This window comes from Symphalangus syndactylus, chromosome 12 (assembly GCF_028878055.3).
Source record: "Symphalangus syndactylus isolate Jambi chromosome 12, NHGRI_mSymSyn1-v2.1_pri, whole genome shotgun sequence".
Taxonomy (NCBI): domain Eukaryota; kingdom Metazoa; phylum Chordata; class Mammalia; order Primates; family Hylobatidae; genus Symphalangus; species Symphalangus syndactylus.
Genome location: NC_072441.2, coordinates 72,705,293 through 72,730,702, shown reverse-complemented (window position 1 = coordinate 72,730,702; position 25,410 = coordinate 72,705,293). Strand labels below are relative to the sequence as shown.

At 39.3% G+C, this 25,410-nt stretch overlaps 1 protein-coding gene across 1 annotated transcript in view; it reads left to right on the top strand.

Moving 5' to 3' along the window:
• Positions 1-25,410, top strand: part of NOTCH2 (notch receptor 2) — a 167,552-nt gene that overhangs the window by 73,593 nt on the left and 68,549 nt on the right. Inside the window, exon 5 of the mRNA XM_063625888.1 lies at positions 8,059-8,181. Within this exon, the coding sequence (XP_063481958.1) occupies positions 8,059-8,181 (123 nt within the window). The remainder of the gene's footprint in view (positions 1-8,058; positions 8,182-25,410) is intronic.

The window sequence follows — 25,410 nt, the reverse complement described above, 5'->3', positions numbered from 1 at the left end:
GCTTATTAGCTCAATTACACAAAAATCTTGGGACCAGGTATTATTTTTCAAGTCTTCCCACATGAAGTAACTGAAGTTTGGAGATGTTAAGTGATTCACCCAAAGTTGTACAGCTAATATGTGGTTAGGCTGGGTCCTGAAACCCAGGCAGTTTATTTTCAAAGCCTTTGCTTTGTGCATCTTACTGCGCCACACTGCACTGCACATCTGCTTCCTGAAAGCACTTTGTAGATGTGTAAAACTTTTCATTAAATGCTTTAAGCTGTTCGGGTTAAAAATATATGTTCATATTATAAGAAAACCAAGACACTCCTAATTATAATCAAATAGTACTTGTTACATATCAATATATGTGTGTGTGTGTGTGTGTGTGTATATATATATATATATATATACAAGAAAAAAATATATATATATGTATATACAAGAAAAAAATATATATATAGCATTGTTCGGATGTTTAAAAGTAGTTACATAGACTAGTTCTTGCTTTTCAGGGTCCCATAATCTAAAACAGATGACTTCAGCTTTGGATAAATATATAGAAGGAAATTTAAAGAGAATTCAAAACAATAGGTGATGCAGTGACACTGTGAATAAATGTTATTTATACAGTTTGTAAGATTTCATGCTCATTGTTCGTATGTCCCAGGTGGAGTTCAGAAAATATTCACTTCATTTCCACAAAGGGAAATAGTGCCTAGAGATGATTTTCTTTTAAAAAGTCCTTTTCATAATGCAGTGCTCTTCCTTCCATTGCCCTTCATTCCATTGCTTCCCATGCTTGTCAAGAGACTAAAATGTTACTTATAGTAATAGTCACTATCTCAATGTAAATAGCACCCTTATTTGATGAGAATTATTATTTCAGTTCTAAAAATGGGGAAACAAAGTCAGCAGGAGGCAAAGTAGCTTGTTAAAGTATTCTGCAACTCTCAAATGGTTGCTTCCACTGCATTTCACGTCTTGGCACTTCTAATTGAGGGTTACTCTAACCACCCTATTTAAAATTGTAACTGTCCCCCACCCCCTTAATTACTAACCCTGGTCTACTTTTTGTTTTCTTTTTCTGTAACTCTTATCTTCTTACTATATAATTTATACTATATAATTTACTTCATTATGGCTATTGTTTATTGTCTGTCTTTTCCAAATTCTACTGCCTCTTACCCTCTCCAGAATGAAAACTAGTATCTTTGTTTTTGTTTAGTGATGTAACCCAAACACCTACAAACAGTGCCCAGTATATACTAGGCCTGCAAATATATGTTGGCTGGCTGACTGTATGGTTTAGTATCATGTCATAGTATTGAGACTGTAACTTTGGTCTTCTCATTTTCTTCTTTGTATTGTGCGTCCTAGACTTAGTTTGGCCTCTCCTTTTGTCCTTATATACTCTAATACTGGATAAAAATTTTGGAGTCTTTTTCAACTCTGAGTCAGTGAATACCACATAACTTAGTGACTATATTTAAATGGTTAATTTACAATTCTTTCCCTGCAAAGGATACTGTAGTCATTGTGAGTATTTTAGTGTTATTGTAGGACTCAAGAGGGAATTAAAACTACAAAAATGACTCATCTTGTATGACACAGAAAGAAATGTTTCTTCACAGAGGGAGGAGAAAAATATCTTCAAGAGGGAACTAATAGAATCAAATCAATGAACCATGTCTCATCTTTTTGGATAAGTAACTGTTAGTAATCCAGACGCTTCATGAGCTTTCATTATGTAAAGTCTTTAGCAGAAGCTAAAGGAGGGGAACCAACCACAGTAATTTTAATTTAAGAACAAAATGGAGCATGAAAATAAATTATTAAATCATTTACTACCACTATTTTTGGGTTCGGGCCAATAATGGGGAGAGAAAGAGGTAGACTAGTTTTGTGTCTGTGGCTATTTTAATAAAGTAGCACAAGTAATCAAAAAACAGTAGGCTGTTTGAATTTACTGGCTGTGCCTTATGAGTTCACAGTTGGATTGGACTGTCCTCAATGTACTTTCTTTTTTTCTTTCTTTCCCACATCTCTTTATTCCTCTGATTTTGTTTAAACTTCATAAAGAGCTCTCTGATCTTTCCTTTCCAAACAATGAAGGTTTATCCTTTGTAAACTACCTCTGTACTCCACAGGCTGATGATATGTGATATCCCTATATCATTAAAGTAAAGCCTAAGCACATTCTGTGGCTTTTGTGTCTACTCTGTTGTTGCTGAGCTTAAGAACTATTAGAAATAACTCCCTCTTGCATTTTCACACATGGGGAATGTGACGTTCTCTTGGGTATTATGCTAATCATATTTTGGCAGGTTTCTCTGGAGCAGATGCAGAAATGATCATACCACTTTCCAGGGTGTATTATTTTAGCTCCTTTGACTTGGGCCCTAAGTCTGTTTTACCTGATGTTCCTGAAAGATGTTCCTGATGTCCCTCACTGTTCTTTCATGCCGGATGTTCTTGCCTATGCTGCCTCCTCAGCTTTCTATCACCCTCTCTTCCCCTTTTTTATGTAGAACTCATTCTTAATGATTTGTCAAAGTCACCCTATTTCACTGAAATGCCTTTTATATTCCCTATCCTCCAAGTGGATTGGAGACCTTCTAAGGTCTTTTGACATCTGCATATCTCTAGCACAGCACTTATCACAGTGGTTATTTATTTGTTCATCTTTCCAAGTAGACACTCTCATTTTAACTCCCTACCCTAGTCCCCAGTATCCCCAGCATAGTGCCTGTCATAAAATGGTGCCTCAATGAAAATTTGAAAAATGAATGAATTGAACATGGTAAACAGAGATGAGAACTCCTATATTCTACAATTTTTTAAATGTGCTGAAATTATTCTTTTTGAATCCTATTTATTTCTTTGACTTCTTTGGTGACAAAGTTAGAAAAAAGTGGAGGTCAGTAGGGAGATATGAAGGGACGCAGGTGGAAGCAGTGAGCCTGGGTGGGTGATGGAGTGGAAGATACGTGGCACAGGGGTCAGTGAGTTAATCTGGGCTCATTCAGAGAAAGGAAGGTGTGTGCCAAGAAAACTGGTTGAATAGGGACAGGTCAGGGATTCCTTCTTGCATTCCCACATTCTCACACTTGGGGGCATGTGTCATTTTCTTTTCTTTTCTTTCTTTCTTTCTTTCTTTTTCTTTTTTTTTGTTTTTTTTGAGACGGAGCGTCGCTCTTTCGCCTAGGCTGGAATGCAATGGTGCGATCTCGGCTCACTGCAACCTCCACCTCCGGGTTCAAGCTATTCTCATGTCTCAGCCTTCCGAGTAGCTGGGACTACAGGTGCCTGCCACCACACCCATCTAATTTTTGTATTTTTAGTAGAGAAGGGGTATCACCATGTTGGTCAGGTTGGCCTCGAATTCCTGATCTCAGGTGATCCACCTGCCTCGGCTTCTCAAAGGGCTGGGATTCCAGGCGTGAGCCACCATGCCCAGCCGTGTGTGTCATTTTCTTGGGTGTTATACTGATCATATATTTGCAGGTTTGCTTTTGTGACAGACTTCTTCTGGGAGAAAAAAGGTATCCTATCTTTTTACTTTTGTCCAGTTCCAGGTATCCCTGTTTTTTTCTTCACCCTTTCTTCCTTGTTCATGGGAGTTTTTCTTGAGGACTTCAAGCCCAGCCTCAGAGAATCCTGGTTTTGTCATCTCATCTCCATTCTGCTCTCTTCTTCTCTACCTAGCCTTTCCACTCTCACACCTCCCGGGGTCTGAAAATGCAAAGATAAGGGTGTTTCCCTGAAAGTTGCTGTTCTGTGTGGGGATGACAGGTTCGAATGACTCTTTTCTGGTCCCTGCCCTCATTGCCATGATTAATCAGTTAAGTGGCCCGAGGTTTTGTAACAGCACAGTCTTAAAATGCTTCTCCCAAGTTTAATTTCTCTCCATTTGACCTTTTAAGGATGTGAATTGGCTTTAAGCAGTAGACTCCCTTTGGTACGGCGCTCTGAGCCTCTCAGTGAATCTGCTACACCCATTCCACCCACGGGTCTGGGAACTTGTCTGTTTACCTTTCCCTAAAAACTTAAGATATATTTTTAAGAAGTGTCTTGTAACTTTTCATGTAGCCTTTCCCCTACTTTGGGTAGACTGTTTCTTACAAGAATTTGGTACATCTTTCCAAAGAGAATTCTGTATCTCTACTTTTAAAGCATAAATCCTGTCTTAACTTTGGAGGAGAACTGATTTGGCTTGAGTTTTCTCAGACATGGGAACTTTTGACCTAAGTTTGTATTTTTACATTGTTGAAAGGGAACTCCAGGATCCCAGAAAACATATGGACTGCAAATGGGTAAAGTTTCTGGTTCAGTACTTATTCCTACTTACTAGCCGTTTAATCTTGGTCAAGTCAGCCATGTGGCTCTCAACTTCCTCATCTGAAACATAAAAGGATTAGAGTAGACAATCTCTAAGGAATGCTATAATACCACTGACAAATAATAATATTAGCTAATATGTGTAAGGCACTGTTTAGTGCTTTTTCCCTTAATACAATAGCTTTGAGATATAATTTATATACCATACAATTTACTTCTTAAAAAAGTACACAATTCAGTAATTTTAGTAGATTTATAGATAGGAGTAACCATCACCACAGTCAATTCTAGAATATTTTTATACATCAAAAGAAACCCTTTACCCATTATCAATTATTCTCCATTCCTCCTAACTCCCTCCCAGCCCTAGGCAACTACTAGTCTTCTTTCTGTCTTTATTTGCCTCTTCTGGACATTTCATACAAATGGAAACATGCAGCATGTAGTAATTTGTGACAGCTTCTTTCACTTAGCATGAGGTTTTCAAAGTTCATTGATGTGGTAGCATTTATCAGTACTCTGTGTGTTTTCATGGCTGAATAATATTTTATCATATGGATTTACCACATTTTATCATTTTATTTATCCATCATCAGTTGATTGACATTTGAGTTGCTTCTACTTTTTGAGTATTATCAATAATTCTGTTATGAACATTCTTGTATAATTTTTTAGTGGACATATATCTTCATATTTCTTGGATATATACCTAGGAGCAGAATTGCTGCGTCAGATGGTAATGCTGTTTAACCTTTTCAGGAACTGTCAGACTATTCTGAAGTGGGTACATTATTTTACATTCCAACCAGCAGTATATGAGAATTCCAGTTTCTCCACATCCTCATCAACACTTGTTATTGTCTTTTTTTTTATTATATTCATCCGCAATGTGAAGTGTTTATCTCATTGTGGTTTTGATTTACATTTCCCTGATGGTTGATGATTTTCAACATCTTTTCATATACTTATTAGTCATTATGTATCTTCTTTGGAGAATGTTCAGACCCTTTACCTACTTTATAATTGGTTTATCTTTTTAATATTGAATGTAATAGTTTTTAAGAATATATCCTAAATACAAGTCTCTTATCAGATAATATGATTTGCAGATATTTTCTGTCATTCTGTATGCTGTCTTTTCACATTCTTGATGATATACTTTTCAGCCCAAATGTTTTTAACTTGATGAAATACAATTTATTTTTTCTTTTGTTGTTTGTGCTTTCAGTCATATTTGTGAAAACTTTGCTTATGCCACATTACAAAGATTTACTATTTCTAAGTGATTTATAATTTTACCACCTACCTTTAGGTCTCGATCCATTTTGAGTTAATTTTTATGTGAGGGGGGGAGTCTAACTTGATTCTTTTGCATGTGGATATTTAGTTGTCCCAGGACCATTTGTTGAATTAAGTGCTGTTTTTATCTAATTTGTTTAATCTTTACAATAACTATTTAAGGTGGGTCCTGTTAATTCCCCAAGAAAGTTTAAGTATATCACCCATGTTCACTCAGCTGTTGCATGGCAATGCTGAGAGTTGAGCCTAGACAGTTCGGCTCCAGAAGCCATGCTTTTAGCCATGAAATAACTGTCTTACCTACCTCCCTTCTTACCTACCTACCTACCTATTGACAGGGAGAAAGTACCTCAATGATAGTCAATCAGTTATAGAAAGAAACACGTTATTTCTTTTCTGTTGTGGTTCTGCTGAAATGCTTCTGCTTTCTTGTCTGTGGTTGGTGAATTCAGTTAGTTGTAACATTGGCTAATATAAAGTTAGAGTCACAGTTTCTATTCCTTATAGTTGAGCTACAAGGGTTTTACTACCTCCCTGACACCCTAGTCAACTGTATTTAGTCTTACTCATCAGAGAGATCAAGTAAGGGGAGGATGATCGTTGACATTCTAGTACACCACCAGACCTCTCAGTTGTAGGCCAGGGGCCCCATTTTCCCCAACAATCTAAAACTATGTCTTTAAATTTTCCAAAGAATATCTTCATCAAGAGCACCAGACTAGGGGCAAAGACCCTAGTTCGTATTCAAGGACCTGGTAGATCCCATAGATTCTGTAGGGGTGGGCTTTAATGGCTCATCATTTTCTGGCTCATTAGTCTATTTGTAAGACTCATATTTCTGTATGAGTAATATGAAATATGAGTAATATGATACATTTTTGAAATTTGAGTAAATTTTCATAGTCTTTTTCAGGCTTCTTTAGTGATTCATCTGCTTGAATGGACTGAGTACCAAATACTTGGAGACATATAATTTCCTTCGATAAAGCCTTCAATGATTTCTGTTTTCCATGGAGTGATTTTTGGCTAATGTTTTTGGTCACTCAGTTTATACTTATTTATATGGCTGCCATTGTATTAAGAGAAATCAGCCATGTTCCAGTGTAGCAGAGCAGATGTAGAATGCCACAGTAACTTATGGTAAGGAATAAAGCAAAGTGTGATTGATGTGTGTCCCACTCACAAGGCTGTAAATACCACAAAAGCAGGGACTCACTGCTATATCACCAGTGCCTAATGTAAGGCCCAGTAAGTATTTTGAGTGTGAGAGAGGAACCTTAAGGGATATTTTGAGGAAGCCAAATATGTAATCATACTATATTTCAAATAGGAGAATGTTTAGAATAGAAGCTGGTAGTCTTCTATTTAATTAGCTCAGGAGTTTGGTAGCAAGGAAAGAGAAAGTAAGAGGCCCAACATATAAACTACAAAGGACCACACTGTGGGCAGTTGGAGTGAAGCTTGGTGTACTAGTTTCATTTTTCATAAAAGAAAAAGTCAAGAGGAAGGAAGTAATGCTGTAAGTTTAGAGAAGAGCCTGATGAATTTGAAGTGCTGGTAAGCTTAGTTAGTAATAATGTCACCCAATTTTCAGATACCTTGTAACATTTGTATAGCACTTTACTCATGATGTGGCACTTATAATTAGAAAGACAGGATAGGCAAGTGGAATTAGCCTCATTTTTTACAGGTGAGGAAGTTGATGCGGCGCTTTAGCTTACCATGTACGAATAGATTGCAGGTGGTGAGGTTGGGACTTGACCCATATCTTCATACTTGAAGTTCAATATTTTTCCTATATCCTCCCCCACTCTCTTCCCCACCTGGCTTGGAGGCCTCCTAGCAATCATTCAAAGAAAAAAAATAAAAGGAACTTAAATTTAATTAGGTAATATTTTATCTGTTCTTCCCATTAGTCTGGTATGGAGCTGGGGAAAATCCAATACCCTGTTTTTTTTTTTTTTGAGACGGAGTCTCGCTCTGTCACCCAGGCTGGAGTGCAGTGGCGCGATCTCGACTCACTGCAAGCTCCGCCTCCCGGGTTCACGCCATTCTCCTGCCTCAGCCTCTCCGAGTAGCTGGGACTACAGGCGCCCGCCACCACGCCCGGCTAGTTTTTAGAACCCTTGAATATCTCTGTCCCAAGTAGACATTTATCATCCCTGGGATTTTATTTCATGAAAACCTTTTGAAATACTTGTGAGGTAACTATGAAGGCATGCCATTGGCACAATGAGTCACTTTCACTGTCTAGCTATGCTTGAGTCCAGAGAAGACAAAGAATTGGGGATTTTTCATATGGTGAGTCCTGGGAGAGCAGCTGTTGAACTGAAGTCATGAAGCAGGTCTATTCTAATAACCATGTTCTGTGGGAACAGAGCAGGTTGTTTCTTCTGTATGAGATTTCGTCATTTTCTTTTGTTCTTCATTTACCAGGTTTTGAAGGGAGCACCTGTGAGAGGAATATTGATGACTGCCCTAACCACAGGTGTCAGAATGGAGGGGTTTGTGTGGATGGGGTCAACACTTACAACTGCCGCTGCCCCCCACAATGGACAGGTATGTACAGTGTGGAGAATCCACCAGAATGGGATATGGATTGGTAACCAGAGGCAGACTGTTTTTTTAAAATATCAGTAACAAATATCTTAGGCCTGCTCTGGAACCAGTGTGTGAACTGAGCAGGATCTCCATGCTAGATCATTGCTTATTGTACTAACCTCATACATTTTCCTATGTTCACTCAAAGACATATTTTCACAGGTATTATTGGGCAGCAACTCTGAACTCAGCACCATGCTAGATGCTGTGGCAGATATGAGAGAAGAGCATTATTGGTACACTCTAAGCTTATTATTTGGGAAAAGCAGGACATTACCTGGAACATAGTAGATGCTTAATAAATATTAAAGAGGAAAAATTTCCTGAAATGCTAAAATAAATTGTACAGGCTACAAGAGTTCAGAGCTTATTTGTTCATGGACAGAGCTCTGTCCCATCTTAATGTCATGTTCTATAACTAGGCAAAGTGTTGGGCAGGTACTCTTAATGACATTATTTTTATGATATGCATCCTACATTTGTTTTTTTCTTCTATCCCTTTTTGCACACGAACAAAAATAGTTTTTTCTGCCTCTAACATTAGAAGGGTAGTCTTGCTTAATTTTACAGCCTCTTGGAAGTTTCTCACGTAGTCTTAGGCAGGTTGAGTGATTTATGCAGACATTTGGTTCTAATTTCTCTTTATGTCTGTTTATCTACTGAAAGTAGAGACAATTAAGAACTGATTAAGGGACTAAGAGCTGGGCCTTTTTGAGAGAAATTAATTTAATGTGGAAACCCAACAGGAAGTTAGTATAAGAAAAAATTACAGTACCAGTAGTGGGCTATCTTCTACAAAGAATCTTAATGTCGAAGTGCCGCCATTACTACCTGGTATTCTTTAGTGTCTCTGAATTACTTTTCCTTATCTGTAGCATCTAATTATTTAGAGTACTCTTCAGAGCTATAGACTATGAATAGAAAAAGATGAAAAGCATTTAAAAACTCAATCACAGGACTTCTTGGGGAGGCCAAACATTTCTGCTTTTAATTCCCAAACTGTCCCTTTTAATACTTTCCCACCAGGTTGTCCTAGAATTGGGACTTCCCTAGAATTTCTTCATGGTGTCTTCATCCTAGAACTTCACTTCTAACCCTCTGTACTTTTTGTCACATTCTCTCTTCTAGTTTTTGCCATTTTTCTATGGTAGACTTTTCAGAGGCTATTTTTTCAACTTAAAAAATTACTGTAAAGTTAATTACATGACATATAGTAACTGGAAAAATTTATGTTTTTTTTTGCTTTTTAACGATCCTTACAGTATTGGACAGGATGAGATACTTGTTAAGAACTTGACCACATTCTGATCTCTCCCTTGCTCTGTGAGAGAGTAACTGTGTAGTACTGAGGCTTCTGATGCCAGTGAAGATTAAACAGCATTGTAATATTGTTGCTGGTTTTTGTTTGATACCACACTTGGTTTCTTGCTTTGATATTAATTAGGAAGACCTGCTCTTGGGGAAAACTTTCCCAGTGAAATGATTTTTTATTCAAATTTCTTATCCCAGGACATTTAATAAATGCCTCTTTTCGATAGAAGTCTTTATAAGATGTTTCTGTTTTTGTATTTTCCAAAAAGGGTGGTGGAGATCATGGATAAGTTTAATGTGGCAATTTTATTTCTTTTGATTTGCTGTCTGTCATTTAGAGTGACCTTCAGTTGTTTTTGTTATTCATCACAGGTTTTCTTCTTCACTCATGCCAATTCTTTGATTCCCAATGAGAAGCCTTGTTTTTGCCCTGCCCATCATCAACAGGAGAAAGTCTAAGATCCTTCTTCTGTTATATGAAGCCTTTCATGGCCTCAGCCCTGTCTGCTTCCCCAGTCTCCTTCTCATGCATCTAGCAGCATACTCTAGCAGTTCTCTGCTCCCAATTTTCCTGTACATACTGCATAGTACTTCACATCCTGTGTCTTCATTGACACCATTCCTTTTCTCTAGCGTTTCCTTCTCCACTCCTCCCCCATTTTTCTCATCATTTTTGGCATGCCTGACTCATATCAAGTGGTTACCTGCTTCAGGAAGGCTTCCCTGATCTCGCTCCAGGTTAAGCTAAATGTTCTACTCTGGACTCCCTTAGTACCCCATGTATTCCTGTGTGATAGCACTTACCACGTTTGTATTGATAATATTATATGCTTGATGTGAAGGATGTACCGAGTTATGGGGGCGGATGGACTATTGATGACAGCAGTTACTAGCACTCCTTACAGACCTTTGTTCTCAGTAGCATGTAGCTGAGCTATTTACCATCCCAGCCCCTACCCTATTGTAAAGAGAAAAACAGAAGGAAAATTTTGTGTCATAGGGCTTCTATTTCTACTGATATTAGATGTATAAATTCAGATTATCCTTTTCTGTATTACACAAATTAAAGAAATGAATGGAGCAGGGATCTAGTAGGAGTTAACTAATGTTTATTAGCATCCAAATACTGTGCTAATTACAATGTTTTATCTTGTGTAATCTTTGCAATAACTGTATTAGAGATAGAGTTTAAATATCCTTTTTTCAGATGATGATGCGTATTCAAAAGGGTTAAATAATTTGCCCAAGACCCGTAGTGGTTGGGTTAGGGTTTGAATCTAGGCTTGTTGAACTCCAAATCTGTGCTCAACTCTGTGGTCTTTTTTCTATATAAAATTGATTTTATAAATTATCTTGTTTATTTTAAGAACTTTGGGTTTTCTTAATAGACTGAAAATTTCATTATCCTGAGATTTGGTGATTTACTCCTTGTGTTTTCCCTTTTTAAGAACCTAGCTGGTTATTTTGAGGTTAGAAGTTAACATTATGTGTATGCTTTAGATTCAGTCTGATGCTTTTTCACTATACCTAAGAGCCTATTATAACTTTGTTCAGAATTCCTTTTACAATTTCCAGCTGTAGACTTGAAGCATTAACTATTTGGTCTGGCTTTTGACAAAATGAAAAAGGAGGGGTTGGAGTAGTGAGGTGAGGAAATGAAGGAAATGAAGTTGCCAGCTATTTGAAAAAGAATGGGTAAGACTATATGGCTGAAAATAGATAGGCATTAATTTTAAATAAATGGAGATTTGGAAATTTGCCATGCTTTTAATGAGAAGAACCTGATAGTTATGGCTTTGTTTTCTAAGTACATATACATAAAAGGCTTGGTCTTTTGTAGCAAGTTCTACACTTCAAGACGAGCATAAATTCCAGCTCTATTCATGGTTTGATTTAGGGTAAATTTGTCAGCCTCCTTTTCTCAGCAGCCTTTATTTACTGTTATCTCTTTCTTGGGATATTGAAACGATCAAAAATGCAATAAAAAGTTTATTTTTTCATTTGTTCTGCAAACAGCTATTATGCTAAACATTCTAAATTCATCCTATTCTATATGGTGGCCCCTAGTTTCATCTTGCTATTGAGCATCTGAAATATGGCTAATGTGAATTGAGATGTGTTGTAACTGTCAAATAACTGATTTTGAAGACTTAGTATGGCCGGGCACAGTGGCTCATGCCTCTAATCCCAGCACTTTGGGAAGCTGAGATGGATGGATCTCTTGGGCCCAGGAGTTTGAGAACAGCCTGTGTAACATGGCAAAACCCTGTCTCTACAAAAAATACAAAATTACCTGGGTGTGGTGGCGTGCACCTGTAGTCCTGGTCACTTGGGAGGCTAATTACTCCACTGCACATTCCACCCTGGGGGAGAGAGAGAGACCAAGAACTTGTCTCAAAAAAAAATAAAAAAGATTCGTATGGAAAAAAAGATATCTTTTTAATAATGTTTAAATGTTGATTAGATGCTGAAATAATACATTTTGGTACATTGAATTAAATATAATATTAAAATTAATTTCCCCTATACCTTTTTACTATTAAATATTTTAGTAGCCACTGGAAAATTTGAAATTATATCTGTGACTCTCATTATATTTCAGTTGGACAGCATTACTTCAGATGCAAAGATGGTCTGTAGGTATTACCATTGCTGCTGCTTTGTAGAAGCATCTGTTCCAGCTCTGAAGTAGAGGAATAGATGGTTTCCCCATGGCCTGTGGGCAGAACTGTGTTATACCCCACTGCAGGCGTTTTTACCTACTGTGGCTGTCTAATTAGTGTTTGTTTGTGCCTTCAAAAACTACCACTCTTGTGGACTAGCTTAAGCTCAGATGGAAAAAAGAAATTGGTCTTACAGAGTGGGTGTGGGGAGATGATTTACTTCTTTATAGGAATTGTCTTATAGGGATAAGCCTGAAAACTGGATGTTCCTTTAGGAAATAGAAGTAGATCTGATGGTTGGATGAAGATAGAGCACAAATGTCTTTATTATACTGTATTTGGCCTCAGGCCATCTTATCAGAGAAGTTCTGCTCTGGCAGATATCCATTTAAGGAAAAAAAGGTTTTAAAGGGCCCAAAATTTATCAGAGCAGTGTAGATTAATGTTTTGTCTACATAGACTGTTATTTGAATTTTCTTTTTAAAGGTTCATTTCCTTCAGAATTAAAGTTGACCCTAAGCTCAACTCACAAATTCCTCTCTGTGGCTGCCTTTGACTTTGGGCTCACTTCTGGGGCAGATGTGATTTATTTTCTTGTGCTTGTTATTAATCCAGAAATGTAATTTCAGCGTGGGCTTGGAATAGTGCTCTGGGACATGAAGCAGAAGTGAACAATGGAAGTTAGGTGGATATGAGTCAAAGAAAACTGACCACACTTTCTCTCAGCTCTCCTTTACAGCATGATGAGCCTCAAGAGCTGGGGGAGGTTTCCATTGCTGCGGTGCTCCCAATTCAGTAAAAATGTTTGGTGTGAGTTGGCAAGTACATTTGCCAGAGGTGGTGCATGAGCTCCTTGTGTCTGGGAATGGAGATTTTCATGATGGTGCTTTTATTTTGAGCTAGATATTCCTGTCTCAGTCCAGCCTCTAGCTGGTGATGAATTATTCTCTAGAGTGAGGCTTTTCTCACAACCATTTTTCTACTTTTTTTTTTTAGGACTATAGGGATGGAGGTTTTTTGATTGAGAGAGAAAACTACTTAATTATATATGGTACTGCAAAGCTGCTCTGATTTATATTCTACATGGAGGAATGGGAAAATATGTCTCACATTTCAATTTTTCTGCTGTAAGCCTGATTGTGAGGACTCTATAATAAGCCTGTTCTCTGAATTCTACCTCCTAACCCCAAATTCGGTTTCCTATCAGTTGGGCAGACTGCCACAGTGCTAACCTGAAGCACCCTTGCCCCAGATGTCCCAGAGTTGATTAGTGGCGCTGCTGGTGGAAACAGGGACGAATGGATAGTCTAGCCCCACATGTAGAAGGTGAGACTGCAGGATCTTTCCTGCCCTGCAGTCCATGACTCAGGGAGTAGCCTTGGCTATGTTACAGGCACGATCCAGTTTAACTTCATGGCTCTCTAAGCCCCCATGGATTGGTTGTTAGTAGGTTCAATAATTTATCTATTGGACCTACTTACAGATATTTATTGAACAACTACTACATGGAATATATTATGCTAGATACTGTAAGAGACACAAAGAAAAAAATTCCTATTTTAAGAGTGGTAAAATTGACTAGGAAGATATAAGAAAGTCCACACATAACCACACTAGGAAGTAGAAAGTGTGTGTGAATGTGAATTTGAAAGAAACAATGGTAGGAATTGGGAAGCATCTAAGTATTTGGTGGGGTAAGGAAGGTGATCAAGAAGAGTGAACTTCTGTTTTGAGTCTGAGTAATGGATGAGAACTGTTGACACAGAAGGAGAAATAGGGTAGAAATGATGGTAAGTTGGAGATGAGTTTTCCAAGTGAAAAACATGCAGCAGTAAGACCTGGGAGCTCAGAATACAGGCAGGGACGAGAGACTCAGATTTTGAGTCTCTTTTTGGTTACCATGGAATGTGTCAAGTCTGTGAGGGAAATTGGATGGAGTGATAAGAACAGAGGATTTGGAAATGAAGTGTGAGAAACATTCACACTTCAGAAAATGGATGAGGAAGGGGATCCAAAGAAGGAAAGTGAGAAAAGGGGAGGTTTGAGAGGTGGGAAGAGAGCTCGGCCATGATAGCATCCTCAAGTTAAAGGGTACAGCCTTAGAAGCTTGCCCTGAACTCAACTCTACACGCCTCGGTGGCAGCTCCTGTAATATTTTACTACTCTTACTGGGTTATGCGCTTAGCTTGCCTAAGAGACTATCAGCCTCTGGAAGGCAGGAAACTGCTCTTACTTATTTTGACATTCCCAGGGCTGATTTTAACAAACCATGGTTATTAATAAGTGACAACCAGGAGACTCAAATATAAATGATAACTGCAAAATATTCATTAGAATATTCGAGTTATTAGAAATTTTCTGAAATACAGTTTTAATTCAAACAAGACTAAGAAGCCAGATTGTGGAAGTTAAAGAAACAAGTAGGCTTTGGGGAGGAGGAAGGGGCAAAATGGGTTTAGATCACTATGTAAGATTTTGCACAACTAAAAAGGAAGAGCGAGAGAGACACAACGCAGGGTTATAGGAGATAGAAACTTTATTCATCTCATTGACCATAGAGCTTGGCTACACTAAGAGCTAAGGCAGCTCAAAGGGCGTTGGCTAATGAAGTGGATTATTGGGAGGGGTTTACTCTTATAGGTTTTAGTGGGGAATACATTATGTAAGATGTCTGCCGGGAATGGGAAAGGAAGAAGATGGGGAAGTTATAGTCAGAGAGTGGAAGTACCAAGTTTGAGATCTTGGACTAGAACAATGAGTGTCTTGTAACAGGGGTGTAGAATGTGAGTGTGCTTGTGGTATGGAGTGGATGCGGAGGTCTGTAAGGCTGAGAAAAGTAAGAACTCTTGACTCAGATGACCTTACTGGCCCTCAACCCAGATGTTGATTTCATGCGAGACAGGAGAGGAAAGAGCGAGAACCTAAGCCACGTGCTTGTCATTCTAGGAAGAGGAAATTGGTCCACAAGAACAACAGACCATGGTGTGATAATTTATATTATAGTATGTCTTTTTTTTAATTTTTAAAGGACTTGAATTCATCTATCTACTTTTAATGTCAGAAATTAGAATGTGTTTATTGATTTCTTTCTCTTGAAGATAAGGAATTAGCATACTTTTACTTCTCATATCTTTCATTCACTCCCTAGATTTTGTATAAATAATATGGGTTTCAATATTTATATTATTGTTATCAAATTTATAAACATGCATATTCTTTAAAATTATTCTTGATATTTACAGTTTTGTAACCCAATTTATAATATTTTCAACTTAGTTGTATGTGCTACTTGTTTTGTGTTAACCACTAGTGCAATTATGTCACAACATTTTCATTTCTGAGTTCCTTATTTTCATTAACATTTTAGCTAAATAAGTATCTTTGAATAATTTTATTTCAGAGGAGTTACATGTTGGACCCATTTGGTTATTCAAAAAATGTCTTTTGATTTGGTTGCCTTCATACACAAGTTGTATCTTGACTAGATATCAAATTCTTGGGTCACGAATTAATCTCATCAAGTTCTTAGACATTGTTCCTTTGTGTCTTCTGGTTACTATTCTAGGGAAATGCAATGCCAGTTGAGTGTTTCTTCTTTTTCATAAGTAACACTGGGCTCCCTGACCTCTTTTTCATTTGTTGTAGAGTTGTCAGGAAAACCTATTATCTTTGCAATTAGGTCTTCATTCTTTCTTCTGCAAAGCTAAAATCTCTCTTGATTTTTAATCTGTTCATTTTTTGTTGTGTGTTCTGTGAGAGCTCTCTTAAGGTTCTTCTTTATAACACTGACTTATATTTCTTCATTGTCAGGTCAGTCCTTTATAGCTTCTTCTGCCTGCCTCTCAGCCCCTTTGATCAGAGACTAATGTCCTATATTATTTTTTATTTCTTTGTAGAACATAAATATGTCTAAATGTCTTGAGCCTACAGAACCAGTTCTTTCTAGAACGTATTAGCTCCTGGAAGTGAATAATTTTCCCAGTGTGCTTTTCATCAACATCTTAAGCATTACATTCTCCATGTTTTATGTTGTAGAATCTTTTAATAGGTGCCATGTTGTTTTTTTCCATTTTACTCATTCTGAGCAGAGTAACTGCCTGCCCATAGACGGGGAGGTGGATGCTCCTTGGATCCCCTCACTCTCAACCTGGCTGCAGCTAGTTTTTCCTCCTGGTGCAGCGAGGGGCTTTTATGTAAACTGGCTCAACAACCCAGCAGCCTAAGGTGGGGAGAGCCAGAGAGTGGGGCCTCCTAGCAGGAGACCAAAGCTTGGCATGACTTTCTTCTCTGTGGCGGGGGTCAGCTTTCTGAATGCCCAGTACTGGCCCAGCCTCCATGGCAATCCACACAGTGGCTGAGCCTGGATGCTTTTCGGTGCTGCTGCCTCTGGAATCTGCCCCAGATGCTCTGCAGTATTTCTCGTTACTATAGTGGCCACAGGAGCCTGGCCTCTGCAGTGCTTGAAGTTTTTGTTGACCTGGAGGGGTGAGGTGAAGTTCAGTCCATTCTCCTTGCTGCAGCAGAGTGGACTTTCTGAAACACGCATTGGATCGAGTCATTTCTTTGCTGGAAACACTTCAATTGGTCCTCCTTGTCTTTGGATTTAGTCCCAAGGCTGTGCATGTAACTCCCTCTCCAACCATACCTCTCTGCACTCCCCTAATGCATTTCTTATAATTCAACCACAAGAATTTTTTTTTCATTGCCTTAAATGAGCCATGCTGTCTCTTCAACTCAAGCCTATGCTTTCTGCCTGAAATACTCCGCACTCCACCCTTTTTCTACACACCCCCTCACACACTTCTCCCTTCTTTCACAACCTGGCACGCTCCTCCCAGGACTTCTCTTAAAAGTTTCATTCTCTAGTTCCTCTTTATTCTCCCTACTCTGTACTCCCAAGGCAATCAATATCTATGAAAGCACCTATCTTCTGTGTCATCATTGTTTGTTTGGTTATAAATCTGCTATTTGTAAGTCCTGCAGGCAGAAGCCATGGCTGTTTTGTTCACCATTATAATCCCATTGTGTATAGTTGGAGCCTGGCACATTGTGTTTGTGGGCATGTGTGTGTGTGTACATATATATATTTTAGATAAACGAATGAATGAATTACAGCATTAAATTTTGCAGTTGTTCCCAGCCCAACCTCATCTCCAAATTCACAGCTCTTCTTACCTTTCTAAGTTACTTTAGTATTTTTCTTCAGCGTGTACCAAGTTTGTACTAAATCTGTAAAACTAGACTAATTATATATGAAGACTATAGTTGACAATCAATGTAAAGCACTATCATCTTATCTGGAACCTAGAAATAACTCAGTACATATGCTTTTACTGCTGAGGTTAGTAGTGATGTTGGGGAATAAAGAGAAAACCCGCTCTTTCTCCCCTAGTTTCCTGTCGGTGGCAGTGTTTAAAAGAGGAGGACTGCAGGAGCTCTACCACAGAGGGCTGACTGGGCTGGTGTCTTTAGGGAAAACTCAGATTTCTCTCAAAGAAGGAAGTTGTACACCTTAATGTAGAGTTGCCCTTGAGGCGTAGTTGAAGGGTTAGTGGGCAAAGGCAAGGTGAATCTGTGTGTGGTACAAATGAGATGGAGTTTAGTGACACAGGAAGGGGACTGGGATGAGGGGTTTGTGTGTGGACTGGTGGTGTAGACAAGGGTGACGGACACTTTGGGTAGAAACAGAATAGAGATACTGTTGCTATGAGAAGGGTGAGTTGAAAGATAATTATTATTTTGGGATTAGGATAACTTAAATGAGAGAACCTTAAGCAGATAAACATTCATTTAATGAATATTTAAGCTTGGGATTGTGTTGCATGCTGGGGATTCAGTGCTGAGGTAAATAGCTACCCCCCATTTCTTCATGGCACTGACAGTCTAGTGAGAAACACAGGCATAGACAATATAATTCTCCGTAAAATTTTGAACTGTACAAAATGCCTTGCAGGAAACATAGAATGTATCTGGAGAGCATATTAACAGGCAGAACTAATTGTGTTTAGTGACAGGCAAGTAAGGTCTCTTTGAGAAGGTAACATTTTCAATATAGACAATGAGTAGGAGTTGGGGAGAGTGAGGATAAGGCTATCCCAGGCACAAGGAATAACATGTGCTAGCCACTGAGAAGGGAAAGAATGTGATCATTTTGAGAAATGAAAAAAAGCCCAGGGTGGCTGGAGCTAGTGGTATTTCATGGTTAGAGCCTAAAGAGATAGGCAGAAAACACTGGTAGGTGTTAGAATTTTATCCTAAATGCAAAATAATTCATCAAAGGATTTGAACAAGCAAGTGGCACAGTCCACTTTACATGTTAAGATCATCCTGGCAGCTCTTTAGAAAATACATTGGTCATGATGCAGGGAAACTAGGCCTTTGAGAAGTCCTGAAAAAGATGATGGTGTCTAGAATTAGTGGAGGAATTTCTTGCATTTATTCTGTATGAATATCCTTTCTACAACTACATTGTCCCCTTAGCCACATCTATACTCCCAGACCATCCTCTAAGTAGGCAGGCCCTATAGACAGCAGTGTTTATACAGAATGTTTCACCCAAGTTTATTCCCAGCAGGTGATGGGACACTCAAGCTTGTTGTTTGTTCTTCAGCTCCAACTTCAGCAGCGTGATAGAAAGTCTCCTGTGTATGGAGCTGAGGTTTTGTAGGATAGAAGTCCCAAGAATGATCTGCTCTGACACAGAAAGAGATCAATCTCCAGAACTCAGGGGCTTGGGTGACTGCTGGTTGGAAAGGTATATAGGAGACGGAGCTCTCTTGACTCAGCCATAGAGGAGAAGGTAGCAGGGTCAGGGCAAGGGCCATCCAAGCTCATTTTTTATTTGTTCTCTTGTGGAGATTGTTTTGCAATGAGAGTTGACCCTTAAGTGGACCAGTGATGTGATCAAACTTTTTCCCACAGACTTCACAGTTGAGAGATGACTGGAAAGGGTGAGAGTCGAGGCTCAGCACCTTACTTTTTTCAATTCCTTTCTCTTCTTTTCTTTCTTTCTCTTGTTGTCCCCTTCTATTTTTTACCCATCACTTGTAGCTCCAAATCAAATTAGTGGTTTGTGGGTGGGGCCCTTGCCTTGAGAGAGCCGTAATGAGCTGTTTGTGTCCCCGCGTGTTACAGCTCATAAGTGCTGACTGTTTTGTGGTCCTTGGCTCACTTGGCTGGAGCGTGGTGCTAATGAGGCCCAGGCCATGATTTCTATTTCAGCACAGACCTCTTAGGTTCACCCTGTTATATTTACTGCCACAGGCTGTGCCCATAATTTTTTTTTATTTATTTTTATTTTATTTATTTATTTATTTTTGAGATGGAGTCTCGCTCTGTCGCCAGGCTGGAGTGCAGTGGCACGATCTCAGATCACTGCAACTTCCGCGTCCCGGGTTCAAGTGATTCTCCTGCCTCAGCCTCCCAAGTAGCTGGGACTACAGGCATGCACCATCATGCCCAGCTAATTTTTGTATTTTTAGGAAAGACGGGGTTTCACCATGTTGGCCAGGATGGTCTCAATCTCTTGACCTCGTGCTCCAACTGCCTCAGCCTCCCAAAGTGCTGGAATTACAGGCGTGAGCCACCGCACCTGGCCAACTATGCCCGTAATCTTACTTGTTCAGCCTGAAGCCAGAGGATGGAGCAACAAGAAAAGATCAGCATGGAGGTGACCCTACTGCAAAACCAAAATAGGATACTTCCTTTGCTAATGGTGGGTTGGTAATGCCATGTCATCTTCACTTGTAGCACTCTGAGTTTCTTCCTCTTTCCCTACATCCCTCAACAGTCAGCTCAAATTGGCCTTCTTTATTTTGAAAACTAACTTGATCTGCAGCCATCTCACACCCCAAAGTCTTTATCAGCACTGAACTATTTTCACTTCTAATTCTTTTGCCAACTAACTATGCAAAGTTGGGCAAGTTGCTATACCTCTCAGGTCCTAGTGTCCTGACCTGGAAAATGAGCATGTTAGATTAGATGCTGTCCAAGGTCAGTTCCACCACTGACACCAAGTGTCTAGTACAGTGGCTGGCATAGATATCAAGTTGAATGGCAGACACAGTCCCTGCCCTCCTGGAGCTTATAGCGAAATGGGGAAGAGACTGTAAAGAGTAAATAAACGTAAAATCACAGCTCGTGATACATTCCAGGGTGGATTGAATGGAATGATGCAATGGTGGAGAATCATGAGGAGATGTGCATTTGGAGATCTACCCTATTGATAAGACAGGTACCTCGCCATGTGAATAAGCAGGGAAAAAATGTTTCAGGTGGACAGAGCAGCTTATGCAGCAGCACTGAGGCAGGAGAGAACTTAATGTTTGAGGAATCAACAAAAGTTATTGTGGTTAGCATAAACTGTACAAAACAGAGGTGTAGATTTGAGTATATTTACGAGGCAAAAGTGATCAACCAGAAAATTGTCAGTAGTTACAGGTGGCACTCAGTGTTTAAGGTATCAGCCAAGGATATGCTAGTTTGACATTTCATTTCAGATTATTCCAGAGTCATTGTGGCATTAGAGGGAGTAGTTTTTAAAAACAAGTTATTTTCTTTCTCTTTTGCTCATAGGAAATAAGAGCCTAACTAGTCCACTGCCTCAGTCCTAATGTTAAAAAAATGACAGTAGCCTGCAATATCTGGCAGGTGGAAATTACTGAGAGGGATAATTATTGCTCTTGAAAACTTGTCTAACTGAGCTTTGTGCAACATTTTGGGAGTTCGCCAGCAAAGTTTGTGTGTTGACACAGGTGATGATACATGCTGACACTTGTTTGTATTGAAGATTTAGTAGCTTGGTAGGACATGGAAACAATACTGCTCTTCTGTTTCACCAAAGGCTTTTATTTGCTAGGTAGCCTATAACTTAGTGCTCTCTCCTGCTTTCCCTACTAACATAAAGTCATTTGCTTTTAATCCCTTCTATGTTCTATTGGCCAACTTACCTTCAAACACAGTATTGATCATGTCTTTCCTCATCTTCCTTTACTTGTTTTATCAAGTTCCGAATTCACACTCGAAATCAAAGCCTCAATGACCTCCCACTTTTTCTTCTTTTAAAACCCCAGCCAAAGAATACACTCCAGTTATTTTAATATGTTTAAGACTTAATCCTGTATTCCTCTGTAAATCTTCAACCACCAGCCCAGGCTGGTGCTTTCTCGTACCGGTGGGATAAGCTCAATGACCGTAGAGCATACACATAAGACCTCTAGGTGATCGCCAAGAACTTTTCCCACTCAAATATCTAGTGACCTTCTGCCTTTATTCCTCTCTAATACAAGTCTTCCTTAACTGTCTTATGCACCTATGCCTTCTCAGGGTGCTGTAAGACCCTGGGATCAGGGACCTCATCTGTAGATTGTGTTGATCACATCCAGGGCTCAATACTCAACTCTGCTGCAGTCAAAGAGCATCAGATTTGCAGTCAGACCAATCCGGGTTTCAATGCAGCACTCTCACTCACCAACCATGTGAACTTTGGAAGATTTTATTTCCTTTTTTTTTACCTTCCTGAACCTGAAGTTTTTTATTTTTAGTCTTCTGCATTGGTTTTCTCCTGTGCCAGGAGGGTGGTGACGTGAAGGAAGTTGTTATATCGTAGCAGATGTTCCACTGGGAATTTTAGAATAAGTAAGTTTTATGGCCACCCTGGTTACTGTTTTTCCTATTCTGAATTTTAGAACCGGTTGATAGAATTTTAATAGGGAGAAAATAATCTGGCAGAAATGGGACTAGGAGGAAATGTGAATTTGTAGAAATGTGCCTGAACCTTAGAGAAGTGTGATCCATCCAGTAGCTAATTACTAATAAGCCACTAGCTTCTTGGATCTCTAAATTTCCTGTCCCTAACAAGCACTATCGAACAGATGCATGGTCCAAAGGTGTTCAGTGAAGGCAGCTAATCTTCAAAATTCAGTCTCATTCAAAAACCAGTGGACTGTACCTAAAAATACATTTCCCTTTTAGACAGGAGTTTGCAGTCACAAGTGTTTCCAGTAACCAATTGTTTGAGTCGTGATTTGAGTCCTCACCTCCTCCATCCCATCCACTTCTCCATGCCTGTGTGCCCTTGGGAAGCCTGAGACATGCAGAGATGGCTTGATATGGTCAGGTTCTCTCCTTAGGTCTTTGTTAAGAATTTTAGAGTGAGGCGGCTCCAGTTCAAATCTCAACTGTCCTTCACTCACTGTCTTACAAAGGCAAATTATTTTACCTCTTTGAGACTGTTTGCTCAGATATAAATGAGACAATTTTTATGAGAGCCCAAGCACAGTGCTTGCTTCTCAGTAGGCAGTCAATGGCTACTGGTTTCCTCTCCCAAGAGTGCTGCATTTCCTTTCCTTTATTTACGTAGTTTGTCTTGCTACATTATTTCAGTGTCTCTTTATTACAGTGCATAAGAAATGTATACAAAATAGCTTTAAACACATTGTGTCTTATAGTACCCAAAATTATAACAAAGCTTCAATAAAGAAAAATGACGTCTAAATTGTTCATATTCAGCAAGTCAGTTTGGTTGGCGGGCAGTGTGGATATTTGAGTTAGCGTAAGTATAATAGATGAGACTCAGTAATTTTCATGTTGCAGTAGCTCTTCACCTACTTCTTGGTCATGTTTTCATTTCTCAATCCCACCTGCATCCTAATAACACAGCTGTCATTACTTTGAGGTACCATTTCTGCTAGCACTATAAGACAGCAAAGTTTCTGTAATAAATGACATCATCTGCCCTGAGGGAGATTGTTGCCAGTGAGCTCACTCCCTCCCTCCTTCACTCTCTGATTCTTTCACTCACTCGCTGACTCCCTCCCTCCCTTCCTTTCTTACTTCCCTCCCTCCCTTTCTCACCTCCCTCTATCTTTTACTCTCTCACGCACTCCCTCCCTCGCTCACTCACTCCTTCCAGTCACTCCCTCACTCACTACCTCAGTGTTCTCACTTTCTTATTTATCTTCTCCCTTCCTTCCTCCCTCACTTCCCTCATTACCCTCATTACCTCCCCCATTCACTCCCTCATCCCTCACTCACTCTGTATTAATACTTTGGGATGCAGTTGACACAGCCTCGTTTCAAATTAGAAAGACCTGTTGCAAGAGGCATCTCTCAGAATGGCTATGCCACTGAGTAGGCTTACTAGTAGTTTGGCTTCAGTAACAATTGGAACCAACAACTTGAATGCCACCATGTTTTTTTCTTTGTGCACATCTTTTCTATTTTTCTTTTTTTGAGACAGGGTCTTGCTCTATTGTCCAGACTGGGGTGCAGTGGCGTGATTGTGGCTCAAGTGATTCTCCTACTTCAGCCTCCCAAGTAGAGCCTGCAGGCTGGTCTCTAACTTGTGGGCTCGAGTGATCTTCCTGTTTGGCCTCCCAAAATGTTGTGTTTACAGGTGTGAGCCACTGTGCCTGGCTCTCTGTGCACTTCTGATTCACCCATATCACTTTCTCTGCAGACCAGCCTCCTCATCTTTTTGGTCTATGTGGCAAAGTGGTCCTATTCCAATAATTTGGGAGAGATACAGTGATGTAGCTTGGATCAGATGCCCATCTTGGGTCAGTCAGCTATGGCCAGGAGGGTTTGATCATGTAAAGACATGGTTGCTCCTTCAAGAATTATATGGCTGGAGTTAGGAGAAGAGCATGGAAGGGTTATGCTGAGCACAGAGTTCCGGAGACATCCACATACCCATCCTGCCATCCTAGGCAGTTGGCTCTTGCTGGGAATACAAAAAACCCCTCTAAACTGCAGCCAAGTAGTGGGAGACATATGTGCAACCAAATAAGTGTGACAGAGTGATATTGGTTCTATAGTAATGGAGGTACATGTTAGATAGGAATAAAGAACAGGCAGTCACTTAGGTTAAGTCAGACACAACTAGCATCTGTGAGTAATGATGGCTAACAGGCCTTCTACGGATACATGAGCCAGTCAAATTGCTAGGTGTTCTGGGTCTAGAGATAGCCTTGACATTTTCTAAGCACAAATACTGTGTTCTTTTTTTATTAGGAGGCCTCTTTATCAGTGTGCCTTTTAAAATTATTTGTTGAGTTTTATTTACAAAGGAAGAATGAAGGACACCTTGACTTTTTTTTATTTTCAACAACTTGTCATGTTTTAGAGAATTCGGATGATCTAAATTTTAGTTCCTTTGATAGCTCTCTAAACTGTTTTTAAAAGACCTCAAAGAAAACCAATCACCAATTTATTTTATAGCTCATATGATCTGGCCCTATACTGCTTTTGTTAATCACAGATTCCTGGGTTGTAAGTTGAAGACATTATCTTGTTCTTTGTTAAGGGACGTAGGAGCCTTTGCCTTAGTCTCCGTTGTTGCTATAGTGGTGACCTGCAACCTAGTCAGATGTGGGCTCATGTTTAGCTTCCTTTAGTGTGGTCTTTTTCAGGCAGCGCATACCAGTCCTTTTTCCATCTCGTAGTACATTTGGTGGACTTTCCTTGTCTTCTTCCACAAATCCCCATCCTTTAAGTATGGGTGCCTCAGGCTGAGCACAGCTTGCTCCAATCTCATTATTCTTGGCCTTGCCCTTCAAATCCATACTTCACCAGAGATTTTCAACATCTTTCATATCTTCTCTCTACCCTATGTTGCTTGCCCTAACATTTTCAAAAATTAGACTTTTTATTTTCAGATACTTGTAGTTTTGCACAGTTATAAGAATTAATATAGAAAGATTTCCTGTACCCTTTATCAAGGGTCTCCCAGTGGTAACATCATCTTATGGAACTGTTGCATAATAGTACAACCAGGGTATTGACATTGATACAGTCAAGATATAGAACATTTACCCTAATGTTTGGCATATAGGTTCCTTCTCATTATTTTTTCTTACCCATTTTTATACTCTTCTCTCCTTGCTCTTCTTACTTATATGTTCATTGACCCAGGGATTAGTTAACTCAAGGGTCCTACAGGTTTTACCTTCTGTTTGATAGGTTGGCTAAACCCTCATGTTGTTAGAGTTTCTAGTGGTAGTGACTATTCTATTCATCTTGAAATGATTTGCCTGGAATAAATATCATTTAGATGGCTCAAATTGGCCTTAAAATTTGTGTGAAGACCTGGCCTTCTGTGAGCTCTGCTTGCCTTAATTTCAGACAGGTCACATGAAGATGAAGAGTGTGGGGGGCTGGTATGGTACTAATCTTTTGAGACTCAAGAGCCCTAATCAAAAGTAATTTTCCCCTA